The 12087-nt window shown below is 41.1% G+C and overlaps 1 protein-coding gene across 24 annotated transcripts in view; it reads right to left on the bottom strand.

Moving 5' to 3' along the window:
* The window catches only part of CADPS (calcium dependent secretion activator), a 2044505-nt gene that overhangs the window by 103133 nt on the left and 1929285 nt on the right, over positions 1 to 12087 (bottom strand). For all 24 annotated transcript variants that reach the window (XM_069643727.1, XM_069643719.1, XM_069643721.1 and 21 more), the window contains one exon: positions 5259 to 5363. In XM_069643727.1, the coding sequence (XP_069499828.1) occupies positions 5259 to 5363 (105 nt within the window). The remainder of the gene's footprint in view (positions 1 to 5258; positions 5364 to 12087) is intronic.

The raw sequence follows: 12087 nt of genomic DNA, 5'->3' as shown, positions 1-12087 counted from the left end.
CTCAGCTTTCCAGAGAACCGAAAACTGCATTACAAATGCATATAGTTCTCCCGCGATCGCGATTACCGCACGCAGAAAAGTTTGCCGTGAATTTTCATTTTGGCAAAATATTACACGTGTGAAACAGCTTTTGTTTGCACCCGACCTCAGTTTTAAGTATGCACATTGCTTATTAGTATCAAATCATTGCTAGTGTTTGTCTGCAACTATCTAAGGCGGCTCCCATTAGAATTTTAACCATTTCAGTCATTTAAACCATATTTAGTGTTTTACCCAATCCATTCTCAGATAACTTTAAAACCATTTTGACAGCTTGCTAATCAATTCTATTTCGCTCTTGTGTTGCCGGGGGGGGGGGGAATTGGGATTGATATTTTGTTTGAATTTTGCATTCCTGAATACCTGCTCTCTCTCCTCCTATCTCTTTACATTGCCTATTGGGGTGATTGAGGGGTGTGCAGGGGGAAATAGTAACCACATTGCTATTTGCTGAATTGTTTTGCTCACTATTACTCCTTGTGATTAAAGAGATTGCTTAGTGTTGCATCACCCCATTGGTGATTATTGTATACCCATTAAAATAGTGTGATTATATTGGACTACATAAATAAATATTTTAACTTTGTAAACCAGACTGGTTCCTGGTTCAGTGTGACCGGGTGGGGGGGGGTTCCAGGAGAGGGGCATGATACGAGTGGTACATCGTTCAGAATAAAATACATTTTAGACACAAAATAAATAGGATTTCAGTTGTGCATTACATGCTAGGTGATGATTTAGGTGAAGTGCCGGATTTAAATCACTTACAACTGTTCTTTCCTGATCAGCCCAGAATGATTCATGGGCTTAACTGATGAGTTCAGTCTTTGTTACTAAAAAAGATTACCAAAGTGAATTTGTGAAAAACATTTTTTGTTATCTCTCTGTTTATACATTTGAGACAATAGGTGTGTAGACGTTCAAATAGAGTGCATTACACATCTACCTTCACTTCCTTTGTACTCTGTTATTGACATAATCACAATGTGACATGGGGCCTCATTCCGAGGTTGGAGGTAACCATGGAGTAAATAGCTCCATGGTAAGCAACCATGGAGCTATTTACTCCATGGAAATCCGGCATGGTGAATGGAGTAATTACCGGTCCATTCCAAGGTTGGAGGGACCGGTAAGTCCCCATTCACCATACCGGTTCCCCATCCCCATTCCTGCCCCCATAGGGCTCAATGGGAATGGGGAAGGAGTAAATTACGGCACCGTAAATTACGGTGCCGTAATTTACTCCAAGGTCACTTTGCGGGTCCCGTAATTTACTCCTGCTAAAAGCAGGAGGTAAAGTGGGACCCGCAAAGGGAACTCAGAATATGGTGGTAAGTGTTAACGGTCACCGTTGCCATTAACGGTGACCGTTAACCCTTACCTCCAACCTCGGAATGAGGCCCATTGTCATTAGTAGTGGTAAATGAGGATATATGTTATGTTACCTTGCATTTGTGTAGCGCCTCCAGCCATATATTATGGCACCTGTGGCTGTCAGAGAGGCAAAGGAGGAGTATGATAGAACATTCATTAGTGGCAGGGAAAAGCATAGTCAGCTAGATAGTTGGGATGAGGGCGAGGGATAGATAAGATTCCCAGGAAGGCATGGGAAGGAAAAGGTAGAAGATATATATGTACAATTTGACCAAATTCATCATGGGACTCAACCGTATCCTATGTGGCACAGCGCTGAAAGGAGACACAGCTAGAGAAAAGTATTTGCTGTGCCAGGTGGTATGTCTGGCATTTACTCATCTCTTGGTGAGCCAAGGCAAGTTAAAGGCACAAGTTAAAGGCAGCCCAAGAAAAAACAGATGGCAAAACACTTATATTTACTTCCTTCCCTAGGCCCCCCACAAATGTATGGTAAGAGTTGCATGTCAGAAATCCAGATATGACAAATTTGAAAGCTCCCCGAAAAGCAAGCAAAACATCCCTGAATTTGTGGGGGCTTCCTCATTTATGACATGGGCCAGCCCTGGCCCTGACTGGCTCTCAGGATGCCATTATTCTAGCCATAGTGCTAATATGGATTATTTATGTCATGGTTATAAAAGGGATTTTTTGCCAACACCCTAAGCCTGTGCTTCTGTGCAAGGTACTTGAGGATGCAAAGCCTGTCTCTGCGGTGGTCAGACATTGAGCCTTCTATAGTGTTGTGGAGAGTTAAGGCCCAAGAACGGCAAGGTCCTTGTACTTAACTCCTTTCCTAGTCCCCCCACAAACATTTGGGAAGGGTTGAATGCCAGAAATCAGAATTTGCCAAGTTCGAAAGAAGCTCCTCGAAAAGTGAGCAAAAGCAACCTTGACTTTTTTGGGGTTTCCTCATTTATGTCATGGTTACCAAAATGATTTATTTTACCAAATCCCTAGAGTTATGCTTCTATGCTTAAGGACTCAAATCCTGTCCATGGCCTTACAGTGCAGTCATTGATCCTTTCACAGTGTCATGGTGAGTCAGTTGTAAACCACTGCAGGCAGCCCTTTAACCATGGACACCTTGAGTGAAGGGCTGCCTGCTGGGGGTTAGCTCCTCTCACTAAGAAACAAAAGGAGGGCTGGGGTGCACTGCTATAATTTCTTTTGGTGCACCCTACGTCTCCTTTTGTTTCTTAGGTAGAGGAGCCAACCCCCAGCAGGCAGCCCTTTCACACAAGGAGCCAATGTCTCTCCTTTTTTCTTTTTTCTAACCAGACGTGCTGAAACCTGCTGGCAGCCCCTTAACCATTGAGCTCTTTGGCTGAATGGGCTGCCTGCCTGAGGGGGTCGGTGTATCTGGGGCTAGTCAAGGGTGGGGGGTGGATGGTGGATGCCCTAGCTCAGGAGCCTTTTTTGGAGACTTCCAAGGCTTTGCCCCGGTTAGCCCTGGCCCATTTAAAGATTGATGTGTGATGCAGTAATGCTTTAGAACCTATCAGATTACATTTAAAAATAATTATAGATACCCAGTGCTATTGAAACTTGGCTGCTGAGCAAAGGACACTAAGCACCTTTTAGGCCTCAGTCCCTTTTCATTTTCTGCACCTAGGTGGTGACAAGGAACCAGAGGGAGGTGCATGCCTCACGGACATTGTAGGATACAGGGACATTGTGGAAGAGGACTTAAGGAAACGTCAGCAGCCGCATCGCAACATGGCATCCAGAGAGCCCAAGAGATCCATGGCTTTATCGGCAGTTATTGACAGGAAGCCCTGGCCCTGACTAGAACTCAGGATGCCATTGTTCCAGCCAGAGTGCTAATATGTATTATTGCTATTTCTGATCACCTAAAGGTGTTCCTCTATACAATTTTAGGCAATAATGATTTTGCCCTACAAGCACTACTAGTGTGCTCAGGTTTACTTAAAGGTTAGTGTGGGACTTCTCAAAAATGTTTTATCACTGTCCGAATTGGATGTTTAATTTTGCATATTGATTGCATCACTGAACCGGTATCAACATTTCCTTTTTCCATTTCTTCATTTCTCTTCCCTTCCATGCATCATTATTATAGTGTTAACCACCTGTTCCAAGGACTGGATGGATGGTAATGGGCCAGGGCCCGCCCTCGCTTCATTCGGGCCCTTAGCTCGGGCCCTGGGACGTTACCACCAGTTCCAGACTTTGGAGCGGTGGTTAACGCTATTACCACCATCCTACAGGCTGGGACGGGGCTAATTCAAAGTATTTTATTTCTGTGAACGGGCCGCCTCCCAGCGTCCCGTTCACGGAAAGAAAATCTTTTACCAGGATGGCTGCCATGGATTGGATAGGCAAGGTTCTGTATGAGGTAAGTGTTGATTCAGCCTATGTTTCCAGCCTCCTGATTGGCTTGCTCTCCCCACAGGGTGCTAATACACTTTTCTGCCTTTCCATCTAACTTTGCATTCAGCCTCCCTCCCTCCCTCCCTCCCTCCCTCCCTCCCTCCCTCCCTCCCTCCCTTCCTCCCTTCCTTCCTTCCTTCCTTCCTTCCTTCCTTCCTTCCTTCCTTCCTTCCTTCCTTCCTTCCTTCCTTCCCACTCATTTGTTCCTTCTTTCTTTGAGACTAAAAGAAGGGCATAGAATGATATATGGAATTAAATGTATAAGCTTACACAAGCTCAGACCAGGTGTTATGTCTGTAGTGCGTCGCTGTTGCTTCTCTGCCACCATCGACAGATTGGTGGGATGGTTGGAGGCTTGCGTATGCTGAATATGAAAAAAACATACTCAAAAGGGAGTACAGTACATTTTTACTGTCACCCTCTACATGAGATGTGTCCAGAGAGATTCTACATCATCAATAACTTAAGCCTGCATACGATAGAACTAAGGTATTTCAAGATTACTTGTATGACCCATACTGCTTTGAAACTCAGTAAACCTCTAGCAGTATAAAAACATCCTAAAACATGCAGGCCAGGGGTTGCACTTTTTGTGTCTGTCGTTTATGAAATTGCTTTTCAGAAATAATTATCAAAAGAAGAAACCTAATTAAACATGTACTGAATAAAATAAATCAAATGCTGTAATACCGATGACGGAAGTAATTTTGGTATTTACATAATTTTGCATACAAATACTTGAAGCGTGTTACTTTGATAATGTATGTGCTGTTTCTATAAAATAGTGTAAACATTTTAAAAGCACTAAAAATGCATCAGATTATAAGTCAAAATGATCACCAACATGTTTGTCTCCTCCTGTGTGTCTATTAGTTCACGCACACTACTGTGATTTCACACTGAAATAATTATCATTAGCCCAAGAAAAACACACATACTGGAGGGATAGAGATGCACTTTTAGGGTATGTTATCTCGCCTCTGTTATCTCTTGTAGTTCTCTGTATTCACACACTGTAAAATACTCTACTTCAATTAACTATTAGACCAATATCGATTTGCATTGCAATAATGATCACCGAAAAGATTTAAAGAGAAGTAGCTCGGAGGGGAACACTGCAGTCATCCAAATGCCACAAGATGTTCAACAGTAAAATGCCACTTAAAAAAAGGATATCCCCCCCAAAAGGGAGGATATTTGAAACACATGCTATTGGACTTGGTGCACATCCAAAAATACAAATCTTGTTGCCAGACAGCTAAATCACCTCTGTCTTATATAATGTGTCTATTGTTCACTTTCAAGGTACACACTGCAGACTTTCTTTCAATTTTCCGATTGGCTATTACATTATTTCATATACAATTTTATTCAAAATGCTCGATTTATGTAAACAGGTATGCAATCAATATTACCTTAACCATCCTAATCAGCGTTTTCAGTTGATAGATGTGGAGCTGCAGGTCCATTCGGTCCGTCAACCACGTGCACAAAACATTCATGGAACTCGTGTACCATTGCTGAAAAAGAGACAATTATTCTCCAGCGATGAAATCATAAAAAGCAGCAGCATGCATGTAGGATGTAATTGACATCATTCGGTATGTCAACCATGTGCACGCAGCATTCATGGAAGTGGTGGAGCATTGTTGACAAATATTCAATTATCCTCCAGTGATGAAATCATAAGAGGGTGCAAACATGCACCCAGGATGTAATTGACATCATTTGGTCTGTCAACCATGCACACACAACATTCATGGAAATGGCCTGCCATTTCTGAAAAAGAGACAATTAATCCCCAGTGTTGAAACCATAACAAGGAGCAACATGCATGCAGGATTTAATTGAGATCACCAGTGGCACAGGACACATGGGCTGAGGGTATGACCAACTAACAACTTGCACCGACCTCGCATGCTTACATTTGACTGATCTCCAATAACCAGAATGCAGCTGGGGTCCAAATATGTAATGAAAGGCAGGAGGGATATGGTTCGAGGTGGTTGTTTGTTTGGTTTGTTATGGGCAGCCTCACCCATCCGAAGCCTTTATCATGCAATACCATGTCTAGCTGTACTAGCGGAGAGGCAATAGCTTTGCACTGATATTATCTTGCCACCCAAAACATGGTACAGTGCCATATCATCAAGAATTCCACCATATCACGAGTATTGCCCTCTGGCTGCCAATGCCAATGCAACCACCTTTATCATTCCTGGCAATATCTAGCAGAATGTTCATTACCATAGCATCAGGCTACGCATTCGGCGAGTGTATTATATTGGAAATGTGTGGCTACAGTAATATGCTTAATAACCTCAGTGAAATTAATGAAATCATTATCTTTGTGTTGCAAGCAAGCCGACAAAAAAAGAATGCCTGACCTTTCTTGGCAGCGAAATATAAGATAATTTTAACACAAAATAGCAGAGAAAATGGCGAGACGGTTACAAATGAGCTCACTTCAAGCTGTTGAAATCATACTTCCCCTTGAGGGGGTAACATTTTGCCTCTTGTCTGTGAAAAATGCTCGAAGCTGTGTCATTGCAGACTGTCACCCCTGCAGAGCAGGAAGTCTCTGGCGTGCTGCAGTTTTTAAATACTGTTCATATATTCATAAGAGAAAATATGAACAGTGCTGGAAAGTGTCAGCACTAAACATCTCGAGCTGTAACTGGCTGTGTTAATTTCAGTGGCGGCAATTAAAGCATCAGGGCATTTTGCACAGCGAGTAGAAATTCAGAGACAATGAATAATGAACTCAAAACATACACATACATGAGACATCTGTCACAAAGTCGGTAAAGGGAAATATAATTAAAGTTTCAAAACATGGATGCTGCACGCTAATTGGCCATCATATTAGAAATATTATCATTTACCTACAATTTCAAGCGACTTAATGCAAAACATTGAACAAAGACAGACCATCTGATTGGTGCTATTTGTGTTGGTAAGTGCTACATTAGAGGAGGTGCAATCGATCTTTCTCTGCCCTTCTCTTGATCTCAAAGGAAGAAACAAAAAAGGGAACAGAAAGAAAGAAAGAAACAAGGATAGTGGAAGGGAGATGGAGACTAAGGGCCTGATTCACAGACACATTTTATAATCGCACAATCCCTCTGGAAAATGCTCTGTTTATCAGACCCTAAAGAAAATAGGATAGCATCGACTAAGCCTTTGGTGCAGGCCTGGTGAACAAATTAGAAAAAACATACTGTTTGGGCAAGGATACAACGTTCTCCCTGACCTATACTAGCAGTTGTGATCACACATGCAAAATAAGAACACTTGTATTGCAAATGTTGCACAGCCTTAAATGTTATCTGGGCAAAAATAATAGGAGATCTGAAATGGTGTTCATTCATACAACAGATATGTGCTAAGTAGCAATGCTAACTAACAATGTAGGGTATGTAATCCTGTCCAAAATGTTTTCTGATAACTGAATGCTCATTTGGGAAATGGAGCCTTTATGGCGAGGTTTGGAAATCAATGTGTTAAGCACAAGAACACGTTCCATTCTTAGGCAAAACCCAAGGTATATGTCTTCAATTTGAATAGGAATATACTATTTAATGTGAAACGGGTAATTTCACTCAAAATCAGAAAGCAAAAGCGAAATATGTACTTTATAGACTAAGAGCAGTTTTAAGTTGGCTCTATCGAGATATAACCCCATATAGAGATTACATTTTTACTATTCTCTTAAAAAGAAACATATATAATGGATTTTCAAATTTCCCTGTTGCTTCTGTCCTATAGTACCTTAAAAAGTGCTTTTAATCAAGAGTTAAGGCTACTCTAACAAAAAGTTGTGCAAAGATTGGGAATAACAAAACTAAGGGACAAACACCCACTCTATACCATAATAAATTCCACTATGAAATTCAAAGTATATACCCTCACTCCACACCATTACAAATCAGAGGGCAACTTATATATGCCTTTTGCTTCAGGAATAATATGAGTTGCAATTTTGTTAAAAAATAGTTCAAACTGTACTGAAGGAGAATTAACCTGTTATAGGAGCATTAACGCCTGAACTTTTCTGTAATAGCTAATTGCAGGGACATTCAGAGGTGGTTGAAGAAACACACTCCAAACAGACACTACAGCCACCATTTAAGTGTTGGGTAAAAGCATCAGCTAAGCTGTACATGGAAACGGGACCCCGTGTTTTATTGGAGAGAAAAAAAAACATCCCAGTCCATACGATGATTAATATATCTTGGAGATGCCTGATCTTCCGTAAAACAATCTACCTGAATTCATTCCATTTTGTCAACGACCTCCTGTTTGACTTGCAATACGTTGAGGTTTGGGGCACCTTAGCACATATGTAGGATATGCAAATAACTGATAGCTTTTGGATCAGAATTGTACTGTGAGTTCTCATTCTGCAATCAGCACACAGGCTAATCTACTATAGCGTGTACGTTCATTGAATCATGCAGATGTTCCAGCGGTTCAGTGCGGTCTCTTTCAAAAGAAAAGGTAGAGGCACTTTTATGACAGTGTGGGCTCCATCTCAGTGGAAGGTCTTATTCCTTAGGAGCTACACATAAGAATTTACTTTTTCTTTGAAAAAGTGAATAATTATCACAAATGCACATTAGCACAACAGTACACTATTTGTTGTAAAAATGCATTCCTAAGCACATGCATTGTACAAATTAGGTGGCAAAATGTTAGTGCGTTCGCATACACATGTTCTGATCAGCCACAACAATAAGAAACGGACGGCTATGTAGAATTCACAATTGTGCTGAACAAAATCCTATTTTCTTAACTCACAACCAAAACATTGTATAGTCAAATTAACTAAAGAGTAATATTATTTTTATACATTCTTATGAAGCATTCCTGAGTGTTAATTCTAATTCAGTTTAGTTCTGCCATCTATTCTGTTAACTTGTGTTTTGTTGTGTAGCTTAACAAAAGCAATCGTTACTGCTGTCTTCAGGTGTGACAGAGACAAACCCGTTATATGTTAAGCTATTACACTAACAATCCATCCTTTTGTCCACCTTCTTTGCCATGGAGGGCCCAATTAGGGCGAAGGGAAACAATTTATGATTCAGAATCTAGGAGCTAGCTGTCCCTATTGAAGAAACGTTTGTGTCGCCATTGCAGAAATCTGCATACATGTGACATAATCTGGGGTAACTGTGAAAATGAAAGTTCAGTTTAATTGTACATTTTCTTTTGTCGGATAATATCACATATTGCTAATGGTCTTATTCTTATTCCATTGTAGATCTGTCCCTTCATTTGACTTCCCTTTGTGTCTTGGAATTTGTCCCTTGAACATACAAAATAAATGCATTTCTTTTCAAACCTTTAGTTGTCACTTGTACAAGCATTAGATTAGGTTCCCTTGTACAACCATGTTAGCAACTGTGGGCCCATCTGAAGCACTCTAGTGGTCAAAGTATAAAATAAGTACACTGCTTAGGACAACATATCATCTACTCAAACTGCACGTATGCTCCCTTAATGACAACGGGAATCAACAAAGGGATCCACCAAGCAGCTTGAGGACCAGTGTGTGATTTCAAGTGCCGTGCAGCAGTACTTGCAGCCAAGCCTCCATTGAAAGATTGCAGGGCACCTGCCTGACACTGGCGTATGCATTTACCCTCTGGGCCCACAAAGATGCATATATTGCATTTAGATGTTTTAAAGGTTCTTGGTCCCTACAATGGACTTTGTACATTTTTACCCTAATTTAGGAAGGGAAATGTTTAAAGTTAACACAAATGCTCATACTCTCCATGAGTGTTTCCATTCTGTGGACCTAAGGAAAACAATGGTCAGAAAGATGACAAGCCACCACGAATATCATAGAACATGAGTGTTTAGAGAGCACATGCATAGGAGAGCCCCAAGATGTTAAATTGGATTGCTGAGTTGGTCTGGCTGAAGGGAGTGCACACCCTTGTGATTGAAATGGGACTGAAGTTGGGGGGAGATGCGGGGGGGGGATCTGGGGAGAGGGTGGACGGAGGAAGCAGTTGGGGTCTGATGTTTGGTTCAGATGTTGCTGTATTGCTATGTCACTGAGTAGTGGAATTATAATGCTGGATGAATATGCTTGTGTTAAGAGCACAGGAGATACATTTGTATTTGATGTGAAGGCAAACTTTAAATTGTCCCTCATGCACAATGTATGCATATTCCTTACTTGAGTGCATAGTTGTCACAAGGTTTGGACTGATTCATATGGCAAAGGGGAATGACTGAAAGAGCCGACCTGCCATGCTAGGGTGGGACAGTCGACCAGACACGCTAGGGTGGGACCGTTTTCTGGGCCAATGTGGGACACTTTATTGATTTACAATACTGTGCATTTTGGTGTTTTCACCAATGTTCCTGTCCCAATCTGCCTTAAGATGCAAAATGTTCCTGAAAAAAAAGAAATGTTGCACAAAAATGAGCCAGCTGGCATTACTAAAATAGGTTGTTGTGTGGATAAAGGAACAGTCCCTCACAAAAATGATTCTGCGCCACACGGATGTAAGTATGCTTGAAATAAGTGTTTTTTTTAAGGATCATAACACAGAAAAATAGGTATTGGTCATGTTTTTGTTTTTTAGCCCATAGGTGACACGTGTTTCGGCAAATACATCATTGCCTTTTTCAAACCAGGGCTTGCTTTGTAACAAATTGTTAGCATATTAGTACTGTTATATTTGCATTTAGTGGAAGAGAAAACAAATTTGAAAAAGATGAATCATTGTCACATTTATGCAGAAGAGAAATTGAGTTGGACAGAGAGAAACAAATACACTAATGTCTTGTCCAAAGCCAGTACCCCTAATACATCCTCGGCCTCTTCAGATGGTGAAGAAACCCCCAGTGCATCGACTAATTCGGATGAACAAACCACCACCAAACCTAAGTCCGGCTTCATCAATCAAATCCGGAAATACAGAAAAGCTAATAGAGATATTCCAACCAAGCAAGTCAGTTTTCGCCTTCCCACCAACTCACAGAGTGGAACTACTTTGATCGGAGAAGAGGAAGGAGGGGGCAGGGGTACCACAAGAAATCCAGATCAGCAGGACAAACTCAAAAGGCAAACAAGAGCAAGCACAAGAGAGGCTGCAAGGAACCGGCAGTAACTAATTTAGCACTTAACTTATCCAGTTCTAACAACTCATGAGATTGCATTACTTAACAAGGGACTGTCCTTTGCACCTACACATCGATTCAATAGCATAGATTTACAGATTTATTTATTTAAATACACCCGCAAGCTGAAACTTAAAACATTTTTTGCAACCCAGGTGCCAATATCATCTGTAGCATAACCAAGAATTCCGGCAAGCAATTGGAGCATAGAAGACATTGAGAACATTCACCTCGTAAGAACACTAGATGAATCTCAATCAACTGAGATTTTCCAAACTCTAACTGAATTAAACGCGGTTCCCAGCTCTTTAACTGAAACCGAATTCCGGTCGAAATCCAAGTTTACCCCACAGCTACCACCTGCCAATGCAATTGATATCTTTTATAAAGCTGTCACCAATGACATTCACCATCTAATGGACAGACCACAAAGACGATCTAGAACCAATTGGAACCTCATTAAAGAAGAGAAACTAGCCCTTCAAACTCTCAAGCACGACACAACCATCGTAATTAAGGAAGCTGACAAAGGCGGTAACATTGTGATTATGAATCATAGTGATTATCTACAGATGTCATATCAACACCTTTCAACGCCCAACTGTTATGAAGTATTACTGACTAACCCCACACCAACTATTACCTCTGAATTGGACAAGATGATCTCAAAATGGCACAGGCAAGGATTGATCACTGATGATGAGAAAAAGATCCTATTCATCAAACATCCCAGGATGCCAACAATATATTTTTTACCTCAGGTTCACAAACCCTTCATTAAGATTCCTGAAGGCAGACCGATTGTGAGCAGGAATGGATGGGCAACGGAAAACATATCAGCCTATATTGACAGTATTTTGAGACCAGAAGTACCTAAACTAAAAGCTTACCTCAAGGACAGTACCCATACAATCAAAACACTGCAACAAATAGTGTGGCAACCTGATTTTCTCCTTGCTACCATGGATGTGTGTGCTTTATACACGTCAATCAAACACACATCAGCAATTCAGACACATGACTATGTGTTCCGAGATTCCAGTGCTTCTCACTACCATCAGGTTCACATGCTAAAAGAAATGCTCCAAGCAACATTGGAATTTA

This window comes from Ambystoma mexicanum, chromosome 2p, assembly GCF_040938575.1.
Source record: "Ambystoma mexicanum isolate Mex_15411 chromosome 2p, UKY_AmexF1_1, whole genome shotgun sequence".
In the NCBI taxonomy this organism is placed as follows: domain Eukaryota; kingdom Metazoa; phylum Chordata; class Amphibia; order Caudata; family Ambystomatidae; genus Ambystoma; species Ambystoma mexicanum.
The sequence above is the reverse complement of the archived record's forward strand: the minus strand, read 5'-3'. Positions and strand labels throughout refer to the sequence as shown.